Raw genomic sequence first — 21,348 nt, forward strand, 5'->3', positions numbered from 1 at the left:
CAGGGGTCGGGCGAGGCGAGCCCCTCACCAGGGGGTCGGACGAGGCGGGACCTATGCCCGAGAGGTCGGGCGAGGCGGATCGCGTGTCCATGGGGTCGGGCGAAACCAGAGATCCTCTTAGTCGGGCCGGACCGGTCCGTAGCTGTGCCCACAATCATTTTAGGCGGACTGAGGCGGATGCTTTTTAACTCCTATCTTACGGGTACCATAATATTGGTACCCGACAAAACTCATGATGCATCACCTCATGAAGCATGGGGTGACTGCACAAACCAAACACACCATAAAGAGAATGGGAAGCACCTGGGCCAAATTCTCATGGGCTTGCTGAGTACTAAAAAATTTTTGGGCCAAAATAATCTAGGGTAGTCCTAGACCTACGTACCTGGACTACCCACTGGGCCTGTCCCGACACATTGGAGGATCCGCTGAATATCAGTAAGTTGGCCACTTGTTGATGCTTCAGTATTTTGTCCGTCTACTTTTTCTCTGGACTTTGATTTTGATATTCTTGGACCTATTAGAAAGCTTTTGTAAAATTCTCCAACTTGAACTTAATTGATATCACACTACTACAGAAATCATTTTTGCTGGCACGTTGTTTTTTTTCACAGGCGGTTCACAATTTCATGACGCCAGTACAAAAAATAGGGTGGGCCCAGCAAGAGAACCGCCTGTGTAAAAGAATTTACACAGGCGGCTCTCCTATCTCTACCGCCTGTGTAAATACGTGTATTTTCACAGGCGGTTTACAATGACAACCGCCTGTGTAAATACCATTTACACAGGCGGCTGACATTATAAACCGCCTGTGTAAATACACGTATTTACACAGGCGGTAGAGATAGGAGAGCCGCCTGTGTAAATTGTTTTACACAGGCGGTCCTCCTTACCAACCGCCTGTGTTAATGCTGCTATAAATTCCCTTCGTCCACCTCCAGACAAGAACAGTTACTCGCGTGCTGTGTGCATAGTGGCGGACAGAGAAGTGGCGATTCCAAGGGGGAGGTTTTGAACTTCATTTCTTTGGTGAGAAACTTCCAAAAGGTTAGTTAGTGTCGTTGCCGCCATTTTTTTTAGTGATTCTTTGGTTCAATTCTTGTATTGGAGGTGCTCTAAATCTAGGGTTAGGATTAGGGTTCATAGCTAGGGCAAGGGAGAGAGTTTTAGCTTTTTTTTTTGTAAATTCATAGTAAATTGTATCTTGCTCGGATTATAGAAAATAAATACTTTTTAGAATTCTTGTGAGTAGATCTATGTAATAGAATAATGATTAACACTTTATAAAGTCTTGTCAATTGTTATACTTATTTTCTGTAATTATAAACTGTGAATTAATTTAGTTTTTTAATCTATGTACTTAGGGTTTATGAATTAATTTAGTAGTTAATGTTTTGTTAATTAGGGTTAGTTATTATTGTCTATACTTAGGGTTTGTTAAATAGGGTTAGTTATTATTTCATGTACCTTAGGTTTTTCAATAATTTTTGTTAGTAATTGATGGTTTATTATTTAGGGTTAGATATTTCATGTACTTAGGGTTAGTTAATTAATTTAGTTAGTAATTAATGGTTTATTAATTAGGGTTAGTTAGTATTTCATGTACTTAGGGTTTGTTAATTAGGGTTTGTTATTTTTGCTTATACTTAGGGTTTGTTAATCAAGATGCCATCTCCGTTCAATTATTTCTTATAATTATAAAAATGAGTTTAAATAATTATTTAAATTTTTTATTTTGTAAATTCTGTAAGAGGTAGGTTTTCATATCTATTTAATTGATGGAGGATAGAATCTTAGTTATGAGGGGTTATTTTCGTTTTGTTTTTAGAGTGACATACAATATTTTCCTAACTAATTACAGATAAATATGGAGAGGTCATTATGGATGTACAACTTATCAAGATTAGACCCATCTTATGTAGTGGAGGTCCAAAAATTTATTGATGCCATGAAGATACATGCTCAGAGAACAAAGGTGAAGCACATATGTTGTCCATGCGCAGACTGTAAAAATATTGTGGTATTTGACAATGTGGAAGCAATCACTTCTCATCTGGTTTGCAGAGGATTTGTGGAGGACTACTTGATTTGGACAAAACATGGTGAGGGTAGTTCTGCACCTTATATGCGGACAACTGACAACACTGCAAGTAACATCAATGTGGAGGGTCCAATGCCATATCTCAATGAATGTGATGCTATGCCAGATATCAATGAAACCCATCATGCTATGCCAGATGTCAATCAAACTCATAATTCTACGTCCGATGTTAATGAAACTCAGCATGTTAACACTGATGCCATTGAAGATGCAGATTTCTTAGAGGCAATAATGAACCGTTGTGCGGATCCATCAATATTCTTCATGAAGCGAATGGAAGCCTTGAAGAAGGCAGCAGAAGAGCCTTTGTACGACGAGTCGAAAGGTTGTACCAATGAGTGGTCGACACTATGGGCTGTTCTTTAGTTTTTGACGATTAAGGCTAGATATGGTTGGTCCGATGCTAGTTTCAATGATTTATTGCGTGTACTTGGAGACCTTCTTCCTAAGGAGAACAAAGTGCCTGCTAACACGTACTATGCAAAGAAGCTAGTCGGTCCACTTACGATGGGTGTTGAGAAGATCCACGCATGTAGAAATCATTGTATTCTATATCGGGGTGATCAGTATAAAGACTTAGACAGTTGTCCAAACTGTGGTGCTAGTAGGTACAAGACGAATAAAGATTATCGAGAGGAAGAGAATGCAGCCTCTGTTTCTTCAGGGAGGAAGCGAAAGAAGATGCAAACAAAGACTCAACAAGACAAACGTTCAAAGCCCACTAGCAATATCGAAGTGGACTATTATGCGTTGAGAAGAATTCCTGCATTGGTGATATGGTATCTCCCTGTGGTTGATCGTTTGAGGTGTTTGTTTGCAAACCCTGATGATGCGGAACTTATGACCTGGCATGCTTCTGATGAAAGGAAAGATGATGGAAAGTTACGACATCCAGCCGATGCAAAGCAATGGCAAGAATTCGATAAGAAATATCCAGACTTTGCCGAGGATCCACGAAATGTAAGGTTTGCTCTGAGTACTGATGGAATGAATCCATTTGCTGAGAGGAGCAGCATGCACAGCACATGGCCAGTGATCATGACAATATACAACCTTCCTTCATGGTTGTGTCAAAAAAGAAAATATCTTTTGCTAACCATTCTTATTTCTGGACCTACACAACCTGGAGTTGATATGGATGTATTTCTAGAGCCCTTAATGCAAGAGATGCAAATACTATGGGAAGTGGGTGTGAAAATGGTCGATGCGTTCCGCAAAGAGACATTTACACTGAGAGCAATTATTATTGTCACAATTAATGATTATCCTGCTCTCTTCTCATTATCAGGCCAGTTCAAGGGAAAGGTTGGTTGTGTAGAGTGCATAGATGGAACATGGCACGTGTCTCTTCCTCCATCTAACAAGATAGTGTACATGAGGCATAGGAGGTGGCTACCGGTAGGCCATAAGTACCACTTACAAAAGATGAATAAGTACTTTGACAATATGGATGAATCAAAATCTACTGCTCCATCAGGTTATAGTAAAGGGCACAGAGTGTATAAGATAGTTGAGAATGTCAAGTTTGTGTTTGGAAAAAAGACCAAAGATGGGAAACCAAGAAAGGTTGTGAAGGCAAATGAGGGGGACACATTCAAGAAGAAGTCTATTTTCTTTAAGTACTTATCGTACTGGAAAGACTTAGACGTACGACATGCGATCGATGGTATGCATGTTCAGAAGAATGTGTTTGACAGCGTAGTTGGAACTTTGCTAGACATAAAGAGCAAGACAAAGGAAGGTCTCAATTCACGTTTGGACATGCAACATTTAAAGATCAAAAAAGAACTTCACCCTGTACTCCTAGAGAATGGGAAGTACCATCTACCGGCAGCAAGCTATAACCTGAACAGAGAGGAGAAACATGCAATGTGTGTGTGGTTGAAGAATTTAAAAGTTCCATCTGGTTTCTGCTCCAACATAAGGAGTCTTGTTTCGATGAAAGACCTTACACTCACCAACTACAACTCACATGATTGTCATGTAATGCTGACCACTTTTCTTCCTATTGCCATCAGGGCTATAAATCCAGTGTTCTTAAAGATGGCAATCACACGGTTGTGCTACTTCTTCAATAAGATATCTGAGAAGGTAATTATCGGTGATGAGTTAGAGTCCCTACAGAAATTTGCTGCAGAGACATTGAGCCAGTTGGAGATGTGCTTTCCCCCATCGTTCTTTGATATCATGGTACACCTTATTGTTCATTTGGTGCCTCAAATTGAGGCATTGGGCCCCATGTATTTCCATGAAATGTGGACGTATGAGCGTTTCATGTCAATATTGAATGGCTATATGTCAAATCGTGCTCATCCGGAGGGTCCCATGATAGAGGCATACACTACAGAAGAGGCCATTGAGTCTGGAGGACCATTATGTAATAATCTCCTAAAAGACCAGGTATCAATTGGTTTGCCTCCGTTGCGACATGAGGGAAGGCTTGGTGGACGAGGGAGGATGGGACGGAAATCATTCATCCCGCCAGATTACAACATAGTCCTAGAGGTACATTACAGCATACTACAACAACTCATAATAATGGACCCATTCACCAAGCAGCACATGAAAGAGCTTCATGAGGAGAATCCAGGATGCACAAATGATTGGGTACACAAGGAACACAAGCGTCGGTTCACCGCATGGCTAAAGAATTTGGACATGACAGATGAATCAGAAACCATCAAGATTTTAGCATCTGGACCATCAAGCCAGGTCATATCATGGCAGAGCTATGACATTAGTGGCTTCACATTTTCCACCAGTTTTAGGGACACCAAGCGCATGGCACAGAATAGTGGCGTTCGATGTGAGGCTGTAGATGAAACAACTGGTGAAGAAACTACATACTTTGGATTCATTGATGACATATGGGAGGTTGAATATGGTCCACGCATGCAGATTCTAGTGTTCCGATGTCGATGGGTTCAAGATAAACATGTCACTGTGGATAACTATGGCCAAAGAGTTCTTGATCTAAGTAAAGTAGGTTACAAAGATGATCCGTGGATCCTTGCTAACCGTGCTGCACAGGTGTTCTATGTGGAACAAATTCTATCTACGAATGAAAAGAAAAGTACCCAAAAGCCAAAGCACGTAGCAATCCCTGGAAAGCAACAAATTGTAGGAGTTGATGGTGTAATGGATTTAGAGGATGTTAACCAGTTCAGCGAGATGTCTCTTTTTACAAAGTTTGAAGAAAAGATAAAAAAATGTGGAGAAAAGTATCCCGCAAACCTCTTTGCCCTGGGTGCGCCATGATGGACAAGGAAGGACTGTAGCACGCTAGATTGTTTATCATGTAACTAATGTATCACTTATCATTTGTACCTAATGCTACTCTTTCTTATTAAGCAAGATGTTTACATTTCCCCTTGTTGTATACCTTTGGACTATGATATTATTTTCTAACTTAATTAAACAAATCTTAATTAAAACCTCTTTTCCCTTCTTGTATACCTTTGGATTCTATATTATTTACTAACCCTAGGTACATGAAATATTAACTAACCCTAATTAACTAACCCTAGTGTTGACATACCAGCAGACGTGTTTGCTACTGGCAAGGATAAAAGCAGGGCATTTGTTACCTTCGAGGACATGCACCTGCTGTTGAACTATAGGAAACTTGACGTCCAACTCATTACAATCTGGTGCCTGTAAGTATCACTCATGCACACACATTGTTATTATTAAATTTGGAATGTGATAAACTCTAATATGTGGATGTTGTATGTAGTTTGCAAGACCACGAGCAAAGATCGTTAACTACAGGATCGATGGTCGGTTACCTGAGTCCAATCAGGTTACAAGAAAATATGCACAAATTTGTACTTACAAATGAAGATAGAGCAAAGATAGAGAAGGACAAAACACCAGAACAAGTTGCAGAAGCTGTAAAGGAATTGCAACGAAAATACGAGGACAAATATGCCCTCTATCTCGGTAGAGCAATGCTGAGATATAAGTACAGGGATTTTATATTGGCACCCTACAACTTTGGGTAAGCGTGACCTCGTATACGTACTTCAAATTATCGTGTTAACCCTAAGTACATGTGTCGCTCACTCGTTTATTCATGCAGTGACCATTGGATTGTTTTTTATATTTATCCATTCGAAGGGAAGGTGCTTGTCCTAGACTCCTTACATTATCCTCCTCAGTCGTATCAAACATTCCTGATTCATTTAGAAAGGTGAGCCAACATGCAACCACATCCGTACTTATATGAATTAGAGTTTCTAAATAACTATAGTGTTTTATATTCGATATCTATAGGGCATGACGGTTTTATAAGAAGCAAAAAGGACCGGTCGATGTCGCCCGCTCAGATCCTAGTGTGCCATTGACGATACAACACCATTATCCGGTAAGTTGTCCGAACACATATCATCATATAAATAATACACAAGGCATGACAATTTTAGTTTAATCTTTTGCTCATTAATTACATAGTGCCACAAGCAACCACCTGGATCGGTCTACTGTGGATACTATGTGTGTGAGTTCATAAGGCAGCGGGGACGATACGTCAGGGACAAAAATATGGTAAAAAATATCTATGTATGAAGTTTTCTCATTAAAGTTGGAAATATTAATATTGGACATGTGTCAATGATGCTTTTAAACTTTGTTTCCAGCCGAGAAGCAAAGGAAAGGACGTGCCATTCACTCCAAAAACTATGGAAGATATAGTAGCAGACTTGTGCGGTTTTATTATGAGAGAAATAATTCCAAGTATCGGATCATATTTTGATGAAGCCGGTGATTTAGCAAGTGAAAGATTTAGAGCGCTGACAGACCTAGCAGGTCTAAACTTGAAACGAAATGACATGTAAACACCAAATGGTTGAACTCATAACATGAAATGACGTGTATTATATGTAATTTTATGCTTGATGTTTGATTTCATGTGTACACATCTGTAATATTTATATGTGTTGTATGTATGATGCAATTTTATGGTTCATGTTTGCATATCTTATATATATATATATATAAGATATGCAAACATGAACCATAAAATTGCTCATGTGATGTCCAATCAACGGTGTTTACTTTTGGGTGAAGAATAGACAAGTTTGCTCATGTGATTTTACCCCTATTTCATGATTAAAGTTTTGACATATTTGGTAGGGATGTTGGCAACAAAATTAGATACAAATTTATGCACTCATTTAAGGACTATAAATCTATGCATTTGTCAATTTTTGCAAAAATTAGACAGACAAACACAATTTATTAGCACACAACTTTCATGTAATCATCAAATCAAGAGATATCATGGTAACATTCATGCACGTATCACATTAATGTCTAGATCACATTAATCTCAGGTTTCCATACTTTTGCTTGTCCCAAGTTTGAGTTTAGAATGTTGGGTTCCTAAATAAGATGCACATTTGTAGTCTAATATTACATTTTCAGATTGAACTAATCAATATGCAAAAATCCTTTACTAGCACTAGATCCACGCCTCTAAAGAATCCAAGCACCCATTAACCCTAGATCTACGAAGATATTTAGGAACCCAACATTCTAAACCAAGATATTTAGATCTTGGATGCAACATCCGCTCCTGTCTTTGGAAACAAACCTTGTCGTGCAGAGGCATCATGAGCTTGAGGAGGCAGAGGCAACATGATGCCCCTTCTGCTTGCGCTGCTTGTGGCCAACGTGTGATGGTGCGGCCAGCGGCTCGGCACACCCAACGGCGTAGTCACCAGGCAGTACGTGCGTCCAGCTTCGTCGTGGTAGTCTGTCCGAAGTCCGTACTCTATTTTGAATGATGAGCCACAGGTTTTCCGGATGGAGTGGATATGAGGGGCCTTTGTACGTCCGATGAACTGTGCCCCATACGCCGCCGAGGCGGAGTATTCCCCGCTTGCGCTGTTTTGCGGTCTTAATTCTCCGGGTAAGATTCCATAATAAATATAAATAAATTCATCTAGATGAGCACCCGTGATTGCAGTGCTGAGTTTTGGAGTCTTTGACCATACTTGTTAGTGACTCATACGTACATTGGCCGAACTTTTATTTTACTAATAAAGTTGTGGCAAACAAATTGTTCACCACATTAATTAGCCCAGTCTCGGTGGGAGTTTCAAGTGAGTTTCATTTGCATTAAATAGGTTGTCACATAGGCATTTTTGATGACATGGCAGCGTATTTAAGAAGAGTGAGAAGAAAAATGAGTTGACACGATTACCAACTCTTTATGAGTCATGAAATTAAATGCCAATGAAACCATATAATGAAACTCTCCATTGAGACTGGGTGTTTCATCCGAGTTTCATTTTATTTCATATGACATGGCAGTCTTGGAAACAACGTCATAAAACTCTCCATTGAAACTGTCCTTAGATATAAGTTTTGGCCACAGATGTGGGCAACCTTTTGGAGTCATCATCATCGAAATATATGTCCTTTACATTTCAGACAGTTCAAATGTTGCAGGAAAATAGCGGGCAGCTTGCATGCACCTTAGATAGACTGGAGACGCGCGCGGAATGTTGTACACCAATTTTTTCTCTGTTTCCCCTTTTATTAATCGGGAATGCTTATTTCCGCACGCGAACGATCGGATGGTGCGGCATGCACATCGTCGTGACCATCCGATTCGCGCTCGTGCTCTCCCCAACTGTCCGATTCGTTGTAGCCTCCCAGGCGACCGCTCGCCCTCTCCCCAGTGGCCACGTGACCCATCTCCAACGGCCGCGCAGGCGCTCCCTCGCTCGCCCGTGCACCCTGACCACGGCATCTTCCCCAACTCCAGTGGGCTCTCTCTCTCTCTCTCTCTCTCTCTCTCTCTCTCTCTCTCTCTCTCTCTCTCTCTCTTCTTCTTCTTCTTCTTCTTCCCCGACTCCGGCGGGCTTAGAAGGGGTTCGGGGGAGGTGGTCCGGCCAGGCGGTGGGGATGGTGGCGTAGGAGGCGGCCGGCCCAAGTCGGGGGTAGGGGCACCCATGGCCATGGCGGCAGCGGGAGTGGGGAGGGGAAGAAGGGAGGTCGCCTCGGGCACGGTAGGGTCTCGCCGGAGCTCTGCGGCCCGCTGCGGGGCGGTGGGCAGCGGCGCCCATGGCCATGGCGGCAGCGGGAGGGGGGAGGGGAAGGAGGTCGCTGCGAGCGCGGTAGGGTCTCACTGGAGCTCTGCGGCCACGGCGGGGCGGTGGGCAGCGGCGGGGGCAAGGACGAGGAGGAGGACAGGGTTGAAGGGCGGGGCCGGGAGGTGGGCCTCGCCGCTGGGCAGGGGTGAGGGCGAGGACGAGCTCGCGTTGGAGAAGGAAGAAGGTGGGGGAGGAAGGTGAGCGGACGGAGTAGCACTCACCTGCACACGCGGGCGCTAGTAAAGTCCTTTATTAATACCTTCATTCACAATAATAATGTTTCCTACTTGAGTGTCTTCGTTATTGAATAATTACAGTCACACACAAACACTATATATATATATATATATATATATATATATATATATATATATATATATATATATATATATATATATATATATATATATATCACTGAAAAAAATCGATCAGTAACATGTTTACTGGTTCTCCTCCACGATGTCCTTTGAGTGATTGCACAAGTGCATGGTAATCATGTCATTCGCCGCCGGTAGGAGCAAGGAACAGTGCATAGAAGCCCCCGATCACCGTGGCCGCGCCCATCAGACAGACACCAGCCGACACGGGCCAGGGCATGAGCGCCGAGACGCGCCCGGAGAACATGGCGGTGAGCAGCGTCGTGGTGAGCCAGACGCCAGCCCTGGCCCGTCCCTTGGCCGCGGAGCCTGCGGGCGACGTCTCCAACCGTCGCAGGCAATAGAAGAGGAGGACGAGGCTGGCGTACGACGTGGCGGCGAAGGCTGTCGCGGAAGCGTCGTCGTCTGCGCGAGACCTGCGGATGGCGGCGATCGTGTTGCCCGTGAGCAGCAAGAACCCGAGGCTCGTGGCTGCTGACGACGCCATGTCGCCCGTCGCTGGTCCAGACGTCCAGTTGTAATGTGCTTCTCTGACTTTGTGGGTGTATGAATGTCGAATGTGTGTATATACTCCCTCCGTATCGAAAAAAGTAGTCTTTCTACGCACCGGCGTCATTTGCGCAAAGGAAGTCGTTTTCCTTCGCTAACCTTGTTTTGGACGCGAATACCCCTGACCCTTCGTTAACGGGCTCATTTATTTAGTTACCAGAGTAAATCACGCCGTGGTCCCCTCCGCTTATCTCCTTGCTCGCTCGCACGCACGGCAGCGCAAAATCCAAAATTCGCGGCATGCAAGCATCAGCCGCAGCAGCTGCATGCATAGACAAAGATCCAAAATTGGCGGCATGCAAGCATCTGCACAAAAATCGCGCCTATAGGGAGATGCGTCCGTGCAAAAATCTGCCGCCAGGAGCCCAAACGAGCAGAAATCGTGCTCCAGGGAGCCCAAACGAGCAGGCCATGATCCAAAATTCACAGCAAAACATCTGCGCAAAAATCTTGCCGCCAGTAGATGCATCCGTGCAAAAATTGTGCGAGCAGGCCATACAAAAAAGAAATGTGCACGCCCAGGACCTCAGGACACTTGCCTCGCTGCGCTAGCCATTTGAACTGTGGTTGTTTTTTGGTATGGAATGCACCCGCAGCCATATTTAATAGGGATAGACAGGGGAAAATACCCCTTAATTAATGACCCCTTGGTGAGTACAATCATGTCCTAAACGACTTCTAAATCCGATACGGAGGGAGTATAGCCATATAGGGACTATATGTAATTATGTATCCGTACGTTACTCATGGGAGGCCGTGCGAGGCTTGTAGGAGTAATTGCTTATATAGTACTCCGTACACGGCAACGATGCCGTGGCCCGTGGGCGACGCGTTTGCTCGCATGCGTTTGCCTGAATACGTAAGGTTTGCATCTAGAATTTTTTTTTAATTTTTTACCTTTTTCTAAAACAAATTCCAAATCTAACACCGTTGTTTTTTTATTTTCAAATCTAACACTTTTGGCCGCGTCAAAGTCCGTATCGCGGCCAAAACACGCTGCCACGCCACATGCAAGCGCCGCGTCCTCTGGACTGGCGCTGCAAGGCGCAACCTTAGAAAAAATTATATCTTTTTCATACGATCTCGGATGAAGATGATCTTTATATGAAAATTATAGCTCTCGACGAGATCTACAACTTTCTAGTTTTGAGTTTTTTTTATTTGAGGTCATTAAGATGCTCAAAAAAATTAAACAAAGTTTCAGCAGTATATTAATCGCGTAATTGTCGTCTTGGAAAAATCGTATCGTTCTTACATGGTGTCAAATGGAGATACTTTCTCTATGAAAGTTGTAGCCCTAGATGGAATCTACAAATTTATAGTTTTGAGTTTTTGCATTTAAGATCATTAAGATGCTCAAGAAAAATAATATAAAGTTTCAGCATCATATTAATCGCGTACATGCACTTATCGTCTTGGAAAAATTATACCTTTCTTATATGGTGTCAAATGGAGATATTTTCTATATGAAAGTTATACCGGTGGGATCTACAAATTTATAGTTTTGGATTTTTGCATTTGAGATCATTAATATGCTTAAAAATAATAACATAAAGATTCAGCATCGCATTAATCGCATATAAGCGCTTGTCGTCTTGGAAAAATCATATCTTTCTTATATGGCGTTAAATTTAGATAATTTCTATACGAAAGTTATAGCCCTTGATGGGGTCTACAAATTTAGAGTTTTGAGTTTTGCATTTGAGGTCATTATCGTCGTCGCGTGATGTGACTGATTACTAATCGAAAGTCGACTCGGGAATTCAAGTACTACCAAAAAACGGATGAAGATGATTGATTTGTTAGACTGATGGTAGATAGTTTAGTCACACGATTACTATCTCACTACACTTTCGTCATCGCTTAGCATAAAAGTTTTATGCAAAGATGGTAAAAAAAGTTACGCAACAATAGACATCGTTAATTGTAAAATTAGCGAGATCTAATAAACTTAGAAATTAAACTACGATCTTAACATATTCCTTTTATCACTTAGTGTAACCGTATTCTCTAGTCATATTTTCTTGTATCTAAAAAAGGGTACTTTTCTCTTTAACTAATGGTCAAGCATGTGTTGCACGCACCAGAAAAGATTTTTATGAGGCGTTAAGCTCAAGTACATAATTAATATACTGCTAAAACTTTATATTATTGTTTAGCATCTTAATGACCTCAAATGGAAAAATCAAACTATAAAGTTGCAGATCTTATCGAACTTTCAGGTGGTGAACTAGACTCAACTCTGCCCTAGGAAGCTTAATAATTTATTTGACTAAATTTTTTTTGGGTAGAATTTGAATTGTGAACTCGAGCTTGTCACGTACCGCGGCAGTGCCGCGTGAAAATTTAACACTTGTTCAAGTTTGTTTTAAACATGCCTAGTAATGTCGCAGGCCCAAGATAACGACTTCAAATGAAAAAATTTAAACTATATATAAAGTTGTAGATTTCATCAAGAGCTACAACTTTTATGTAGAAAGTATCTCCATTTGACACCATATAAGAAAGATATGATTTTTCCAAAACGACAAGTGCTTGTACGCGATTAATACGATGCTGAAACTTTATATTATTTTTTTAAGCATCTTAATGATCTCAAATGTAAAAATCCAAAACTATAAATTTATAGATCCTACCGACAGCTATAACTTTCATATAGAAAATATCTCCATTTGACGCCATATAAAAAATATATGATTTTTTCAAGACGACAAGTGCTTGTATGCGATTAACACGATGCTGATATTATTTTTTTGAGCATCTTAATGATCTCAAATGAAAAAAAACCTAAAACTATAAATTTGTAGATCTCACCAAGAGCTATAACTTTCATATAGAAAGTATCTCCATTTGACACCATATAAGAAAGATATGATTTTTCTAAGACGACAAGTGCTTATACGGCGCTGCAAGGATTTCCACGTGGAAATTGCTGTCCGACGTGGCAGATCGTGCCGCGCCGCCACGGACTTTGGCGCAGCCAAAAGTGTTAGATTTGAAAATAAAAAAGCAACGATGTTAGATTTGGAATATGTTTTAAAAAAAGTTAAAAATAAAAAAAAAATCTGCATCTACATCCTCCTAGAAGTCCTATCCTAGCTAGTGCGCCTAGATTTGTTCTAAGTCAGTAGTTGTCGGATACCGTGAGAAGGGGTACCCTAAGCAAGATCCAAAAAACGACTGCTTAGACTTCGTAAAGATCGAAACCAGCTAAACGCTGCTGGCCTCGGCCGATTGTCCGACTCGCCCGAGGCCCCATCGCCGCGAGCCTCGGCCGACCCTCCGCTTCGCCCGAGGCCCCTCACCACGGGCCTCGGCCGATTCCCCGTCAAAGGCCTCGGCCGGGCCACCGACCCTCTGTCTCGCGCAAGGCGGACTCGGCAGCACTCCGCCACCTCTTCCTTCTCCCGTCCCTCTGGCAAAACGTCGTGTCACGACAACTCAGCCAACTGCTGCCCCTGACAACAGCCGCACGCCCGGCACAGTACAGCAGAATGGCCGATGGGACAGGAGGCAGGACTGGGCAGGGGTTACCCGCCACTGTACTAACCACCGTGACGCCCATGCCTCACTATGCTGCCAACTCCTGCACCGAGGACAATGCAGCGTGGGGAGCCACATCTGGGCTACTGTAGCCTCGGAATCAGTACCCAAGGCCAATAACTCCCCCCAAGGACCTCGACAGTTTGCTTCACGGGCTCGGCAGCCTGAGGGTCCATGACCACCGAGCCCCCCGTGATGGCTCGGCCTCGGCATAGCCGCTGCCCCCTACGACGTCATTACACGGCAACCCGCACGTCGCCCGCCATGTCCTGCATCAAGCCGTACTGGAGCCCCACGACGCACAAGACCGAGTACGACCAGCATGTCACTTCCGCACGTCCCATCGAGGCGCTCAACCACTCCGACAAATCACACGACGGCGCAGTGCAGCGACGTGGCAGACCAGACGTCCGTCACGTCAGCACCCTGCCATCCACGACGGGACTGTGCAAGGGTTACCGGCTACTGTGCTGCCTAAACTCCTGCACCAAGGACGGACACGACGTGGGGAGTCAGAACCGGGTTCCTGTGACCTCGGGGCCAGCGAACCGACCGCTCCGCCCCGCTCGAGACCCCCGATGAGCCTCGGATTCCGCCTCGCCCGAGACTCCCGGTAGGGCCTCGGGCGAACTGGCCATGCTCCGCCTCGCCCGAGGCTGGGCTCGTCCCGCAATCTCGTCACCTCCACCTCAAAAGTCACTCTGGCAGGCTATCGCATCCAATTAATGCACCCAGCTGCCCTCACTACGAAAGCCACGATCGGCAGTATGCCGCGACAGGACAACGGTCAAATCGCCTTTTTACCATCCCTTACTGACGATACAGGGCACCGTATCCTGTAGACGCATGTTCGGCACTGTTCCGCCCAAATCAACTATCGACGATGGCCGCCCAGACCTCACATTGCCACCCGCTAAAGGCCTCGGCACAGCAGGCCTCAGCACAGTGGGTCTCGGCCTCAGCGCGATAGGTCTCGACACAGCCTACTACAGCAGCCACCAGGCCTCGGCATTTCACTAAGTCAACAAAAGTACAAGAGCGCAGCATGTCGTCAGCCTTGAAGACCATACCGACTAGACATCGACTGGAACTCCCACGACGCCATACCGCTTCAGGGAGCGGAATACGTCAGCAAATAGTAGCCTTCTCATGTACCTCTCGCTTCCTCCTTGTAACTATAAAAGGAGGTAGCCAGGGCCATTTCTGGGGGGGGCAGAAGGAAAAACACACCGATAGAATCACGCACTTCCACGCTGCTTGGGAGCAACGTCCCAAGCAGTTCGCACCACCCTCGCCGAGACCTGGGGCTAGCTCCCTCTCTCACTCAGCTTGTAACCCCCTACCACGAGCACTCCGGTGCAAGGAATACAAGATCAATCTCTCAGACTGGACGTAGGGCCTCGACTGCCCGAACCAGTATAAACCTTGTGTCTCTTTGCATCACCATCCGGGATTAGGGACACGCAGTACAAATTCACTCGTTGGTTGAGGGACCCCCGGTTCCAAAACACCGACAGTTGGCGCGCCAGGTAGGGGTCTCTGCGTGTCAGCTTCGTCATCCTAGCAAGTTCCGGATGGCAGACCACATACGACCATTGCGCCTCGGCACCATAGTTTGGTTCGGGAGCCTAGAGTTCATGTCTCTAGGGCATGAGTACGACATGGTGCTCCTCACTCCTCGAACCCCACCGTCCGACGACGAAGTCGCGCCCCGGCAGCCCAGGCGTAGGCGGCGTCCGGGCGGCCGCTCTCGCCACGCTCGCCGGGCACGGCGCGAGCAAGGCCACCCCGACGCTACGCAAGCCCGGGGCAGCACGACACTCCCCGCCGATATCCTGCGACCAGCTGTTGGTACGGGGTCCCTGACTGGGGACCTGTCTGACCTGAGCCTGGACAAAGGAAAATCACCGGGGGCTTACGACGATGCCCAGTCATCTAACCCCGCTCCGCCACTCCCTGAAGAACCGACCCCGGTGGGGCAGAATCTGGAGACGGCCCCGTTCCCATACCCCTTTGGGTTGAGAAATGCCGCCACCTCCTACGCCTACGCTTACGCTGCCGCTCACGAGCACCCCTCGGAACGCCGCCAGCGCTTCGCTCTCGACCTGAGCACCCACTCCGACCCCTCGGACGAGGACGAGGCGTGGCCCGGGGTGGATTTCTCCGAACTCCACAACCCTGGGGCTTTACGCCAATTCTTGGCCGCAAGCGACTACTGCCTCGGCTATTCCGACTCCGACGACGAAGGGACTTACGATCCATCCCGTGAGTGCTTCCACGTCGGGCTCGGGATGCCAACGGTGGGCGAAGAGGAAGAAGGGACAGGCACTCGTTCACCGCCCCGGGCGGGGACGGGTGGTGCCACGCCTCCGCGTCTCGCAGCCCCGGCAGCACGGAACGAGAATCTCGTCCACGGGGGGCATCGTCGCCCAGACCTGGAGCAGCTCCGCGAGCTTCAGGCCAAGGTCGAACAGGACCGACTCCTTCTGCAACAGCTCCGGGACACTCTCAAGCAGGAGCAGCGAGGGCGCGGTGAGGGCGGAGGAGCCCGAGGGCGGGCCCGCGACGTTCATCACCGCATTAACGACAACGAGGGCGGAGAGCCACCCCCAATCTTTAACCGCGCTAGCCAGAATGTCGCAGCTGCTGCGATGCTGATCCGAGCGATGCCCGAGCCCTCCACCACTGAAGGGCGACGGGTCCGCGGAGGGCTCCGCGACCTCCTCGAGACCGCAGCAGTGCAGCAGGCCGAAAGTTCCGCCTCACGCCGGCGCGGAGGCACTTCGGAGCAACCCACGGCACGACCTCGCCAAGGCCAGGATGCCTCGATCCGTCCCGAGCCCGCTCGCGCGCCGACGGTCAACAGGGCCCCCTCGGTGCGCGACCGACCTGGACACCAACGCGAGGTACAAGGCGACCACGAGGTAGTTGGCAGGCGACGGCGCCACGACGACGGAGCCGCCTGAGGCTACCACCCGCACCGAGGCGGTCGCTACGACAGTGGTGAGGACCGCAGCCCCTCCCCTGAGCCGCCAGGACCTCGGGTCTTCAGCAGGGCCATCCGCGTTGCTCCTTTCCCCGCCCGGTTCCGACAGCCGGCCAACCTCACCAAGTATAGCGGCGAGACGAACCCTGAGCTATGGCTAGCCGATTATCGCCTGGCTTGTCAGCTGGGTGGCGCGGACGATGATCTGCTCATCATCCGCAATCTCCCTTTACTCTTGACGGACTCGGCGCGAGCCTGGCTTGAGCATCTCCCCCCCTCGCAAATCCACGACTGGCGCGACTTGGTTAGGATCTTCGTCGGGAACTTCCAGGGCACTTACGTGCGCCCTGGGAATTCCTGGGATCTCAAGAACTGCCGCCAGAAGCCGGACGAGTCTCTCCGAGACTTCATCCGGCGCTTCTCCAAACAGTGCACCGAGCTACCCAGCGTCGGTGACTCGGAGATCGTCCAGGCTTTCCTCTCCGGCACCACTTGTCGGGACTTGGTCCGAGAGTTAGGGCGCAACGTCCCGCGCTCTGCCGCCGCGCTCCTCGACATCGCCACCAACTTCGCCTCGGGCGAAGAGGCGGTGGGGGCCATCTTCCCCAACAACGACGCCAAGGGGAAGCAGAAGGATGAGGCCCCCGAGGCCTCGCCCACCCGCGTCCCTAAGAGAAAGAAGAAGGGCCGCCCGGGAAAGCAGGAGGTCCTCGAGGCCGTTCACGTCGCCACAACAGATCGAAGGAATCCCCGAGGCCCCCGCGGCCCCGGGCTATTTGACGACATGCTAAAGAAGCCCTGTCCTTACCATCAAGGCCCGGTGAAGCATGCCCTCGAGGAATGCACCATGCTCCGGCGTTACTACGCCAGGCTCGGGCTCCCCGACGACGATGAGGCCAGGAAAAGGGGCGCCGGCGAAAGGGACGGTGATAAAGATGATGGGTTTCCCGAGGTACGCAACGCTTTCATGATCTTTGGCGGACCCTCGGCATGCCTCACGGCGCGCCAGCGAAAGAGGGAACGCCGGGAGGTCTTCTCGGTCAGGGTAGCCACCCCCCGGTACCTCGATTGGTCTCAGGAAGCAATCACCTTTGACCGGGATGACCACCCTGATTACGTTCCAAACCCCAGGCAGTACCCGCTGGTCGTCGACCCGATCATCGGCAACACCCGGCTCACCAAAGTACTCATGGACGGAGGCAGCGGCCTCAACATCCTCTACGCCAACACTCTGGAGCTCCTGGAGCTCGACCAATCACGGCTTCGGGGTGGTTCCGCGCCCTTCCACGGCGTCATGCCAGGGAAGCGCACACGACCCCTCGGACGCATCGACTTACCCGTCTGCTTTGGCACCCCATCGAACTACCGTAAGGAAGCCCTCACCTTCGAGGTAGTTGAATTCAAGGGGGCTTACCACGCCATCTTGGGGCGCCCGTGCTACGCCAAGTTCATGGCGATCCCCAACTACACCTACCTCAAGCTCAAGATGCCAGGCCCCAACGGCGTCATCACCGTCGAGTCCACATACGAACATGCATACGACTGCGACGTCGAGTGCATCGAGTACGCCGAGGCCATCGTGGAGGCCGAGACCCTCATCGCCAATCTCGACCAGCTTGGTAGCAAGGTTCCCGACGCCAAGCGGCGCGCCGGGACCTTCGAACCCGCGGAGGCCGTCAAGTTCGTCCCAGTCGATCCCACCGTCCCCGACGGTCGGGGACTGAAGATCAGCGCCACCCTCGACAGCAAATAGGAGGCCGTGCTCGTCGACTTTCTCCGTGCGAACGTCGATATGTTCGCATGGAGTCCCTCGGACATGCCAGGCATACCAAGGGAGGTCGCCGAGCACGCCTTAGATATCCGGCCAGGCTCCAGGCCGGCAAAGCAGCGCCTGCGCCGGTTTGACGAGGAGAAGCGCAGGGCCATCGGCGAAGAAGTACAGAAGCTCGTGGCAGCCGGGTTCATCAAGGAAGTATCCCATCCAGAGTGGTTGGCTAACCCTGTACTAGTCAGGAAGAAAAGTGGCAAGTGGAGGATGTGCGTGGACTACACTGGTCTAAATAAAGCATGCCCGAAAGTCCCATTCCCACTACCACGAATTGACCAAATCGTCGACTCCACTGCAGGATGCGAAACCCTCTCCTTCCTTGATGCGTATTCCGGTTACCACCAAATCAAGATGAAAGAGTCCGACCAGCTCGCGACTTCTTTCATCACTCCATTCGGCATGTACTGCTACGTAACCATGCCGTTTGGCCTCAGAAACGCAGGGGCCACTTACCAACGGTGCATGATCCAAGTCTTTGGCGAACATATCGGACGAACCGTTGAGGCCTATGTGGATGACATCGTAGTCAAGTCCAGGAAGGCCGGCGATCTCGTCGGCGACCTGGAGGTTGCCTTCACATGTCTCAGAAAGAAGGACATCAAGCTCAACCCCGAGAAGTGTGTCTTCGGGGTCCCCCGAGGCATGCTCTTAGGATTCATAGTCTCGGAACGTGGGATCGAGGCCAACCCGGAGAAGGTCTCGGCCGTGACCAACATGGGCCCGATCCGAGACCTCAAAGGCGTGCAGAGGGTCATGGGATGCCTTGCGGCCCTGAGCCGCTTCATCTCCCGCCTCGGCGAAAAAGGCCTGCCCCTGTACCGCCTTTTGAGAAAGGCCGAGCGCTTTTCTTGGACCGCCGAGGCCGAGGAAGCCCTCGCCAGGCTCAAAGCACTGCTCACCAACCCCCCCGTCCTGGTTCCGCCCGCCGAGGGCGAACACCTCTTACTCTACGTCGCCGCGACGACCCAAGTGGTCAGCGCGGCCGTAGTCGTCGAGAGGCAGGAGAAGGGACACGCTCTGCCCATCCAGCGACCTGTCTACTTCATCAGCGAAGTGCTCTCCGAGACTAAGACACGTTACCCGCACATCCAGAAGTTAGTTTACGCCATAGTCTTGGCTCAACGCAAGCTGCGTCACTACTTCGAGTCCCACCCGGTGACTGTGGTGTCGTCTTTTCCTCTGGGAGAGATAATCCAAAACCGGGAGGCCTCGGGTAGAATAGCCAAATGGGCTGTCGAACTCATGGGGGAGACCTTGTCTTTCGCGCCTCGGAAAGCGATCAAATCACAGGTCCTGGCCGACTTTGTAGCCGAGTGGACCGACACACAGCTGCCACCCGTTCAAATCCAATCAGAATGCTGGACCATGTACTTCGACGGGTCTCTGATGAAGACTGGGGCCGGCGCGGGCCTGCTCCTGGTCTCGCCCCTCGGAATACACATGCGCTACATGATCCGGCTTCACTTCGCCGCCTCCAACAATGTCGCCGAATACGAGGCCCTCGTCAACGGCCTGCAAATCGCCATCGAACTTGGAGTACGACGTCTCGACGTACGGGGTGATTCGCAGCTCGTCGTCGATCAGGTGATGAAAGAGTCAAGCTGCCACGACCCCAAAATGAAGGCGTACTGCACGATGGTACGTCGTCTGGAGAACAAGTTCGACGGTCTCGAACTCAACCACGTTGCACGAAAGTTCAACGAGGCCGCGGACGAACTGGCAAAGATGGCGTCGGCACGGACCCCGGCCCCTCCGAACGTCTTCGCCAGAGACCTCCACAAGCCGTCCGTCGACTACGCCTCGGCGACGGAAGAGGACCCATCGGCCGAGCCCACCGCAGGGCTCGAGGCCCCCTCTGCCGCCGAGACCCCGCCAGCCGAGCCCGAGGCGATGGCGATTGACGAAGAGCCTCCCAAGATCGACCAAGGAACGGACTGGCGAGTCCCTCTCCTTGATCGCCTCGTCCGAGGAGAGCTTCCTGCTGACAGAACCGAAGCCCGACGGCTTGCGCGACGCGCCAAGACTTACGTCCTCTGCAACGGCGAGTTATATAGGCGCAGCCCATCTGGTATTCTCCAACGATGCATCACCACCGAGGCTGGCCAATCCTTACTTCAGGACTTACACGCGGGAGTCTGCGGGCACCACGCGGCGCCTCGGACGCTCGTAGGTAACGCCTTCCGCCAAGGTTTCTATTGGCCAACAGCGGTGGCCGACGCCACAAAGCTAGTACGCACCTGCGAGGGATGCCAGTACTATGCTCGACAGACGCACCTCCCGGCCCAAGCCCTCCAAACCATCCCCATCACATGGCCATTCGCTGTGTGGGGACTGGACATGGTTGGGCCTCTGCAGAAGGCACCCGGGGGCTATACCCATCTGCTGGTAGCTATCGACAAATTCTCTAAATGGATCGAGGCTCGTCCGATCGCTCAGATCAAATCCGAGCAAGCGGTGCTGTTCTTTACGGATATCATTCCACAGGTTCGGGGTTCCTAACACCATCATCACTGACAATGGGACACAATTCACCGGGCGCAAGTTCCTAACGTTTTGCGACGACCACCACATCCGGGTGGCCTGGGCGGCCGTAGGGCACCCAAGGACGAATGGCCAAGTAGAGCGTGCCAACGGCATGATCCTACAAGGCCTTAAGCCAAGAATATTCAACCAGTTGAAGAAGTTTGGCAAGAAATGGCTTGCCGAACTCCCGTCAGTCATCTGGAGCCTAAGAAATACCCCGAGCCTGAGCCACGGGATTCACACCGTTCTTCCTGGTCTATGGAGCCGAGGCCATCCTCCCCACTGACTTAGAATACGGCTCCCCGAGGCTACAGGCGTACAACGAGCAAAGCAACCGCACT

The 21,348-nt window shown here is 49.0% G+C and overlaps 3 protein-coding genes and 1 long non-coding RNA gene across 4 annotated transcripts; all 4 read left to right on the plus strand.

Annotated features, from left to right (window-relative positions):
• The first annotated feature begins 2,608 nt into the window (after positions 1-2,608).
• On the plus strand, positions 2,609-5,359 carry LOC136523387 (uncharacterized). The gene has a single exon (XM_066517082.1). The coding sequence runs from the start codon at positions 2,609-2,611 to the stop codon at positions 5,357-5,359; it is 2,751 nt and encodes a 916-aa protein (XP_066373179.1).
• Positions 5,360-6,432: 1,073 nt separating this feature from the next.
• On the plus strand, positions 6,433-6,787 carry LOC136523059 (uncharacterized). Its single transcript, XR_010776079.1, has 3 exons — positions 6,433-6,467; positions 6,554-6,646; positions 6,739-6,787. It is a non-coding gene; the product is annotated as an uncharacterized lncRNA (long non-coding RNA).
• Positions 6,788-9,060: 2,273 nt separating this feature from the next.
• LOC136523388 (glycine-rich cell wall structural protein 1.0-like) lies at positions 9,061-9,402 on the plus strand. The gene has a single exon (XM_066517083.1). The coding sequence runs from the start codon at positions 9,061-9,063 to the stop codon at positions 9,400-9,402; it is 342 nt and encodes a 113-aa protein (XP_066373180.1).
• A 10,699-nt stretch (positions 9,403-20,101) lies between these two features.
• Positions 20,102-21,263, plus strand: LOC136521090 (uncharacterized; the record flags this gene model as incomplete). The annotated part of the gene is made up of 2 exons (XM_066514808.1): positions 20,102-20,823; positions 21,011-21,263. Coding segments are annotated over exons 1-2 (975 nt in total), but the record flags the coding sequence as incomplete, so codon positions are not given.
• Positions 21,264-21,348: the final 85 nt, after the last annotated feature.

The sequence above is a fragment of the Miscanthus floridulus genome, chromosome 18 (genome assembly GCF_019320115.1).
Source record: "Miscanthus floridulus cultivar M001 chromosome 18, ASM1932011v1, whole genome shotgun sequence".
Taxonomy (NCBI): Eukaryota; Viridiplantae; Streptophyta; class Magnoliopsida; order Poales; family Poaceae; genus Miscanthus; species Miscanthus floridulus.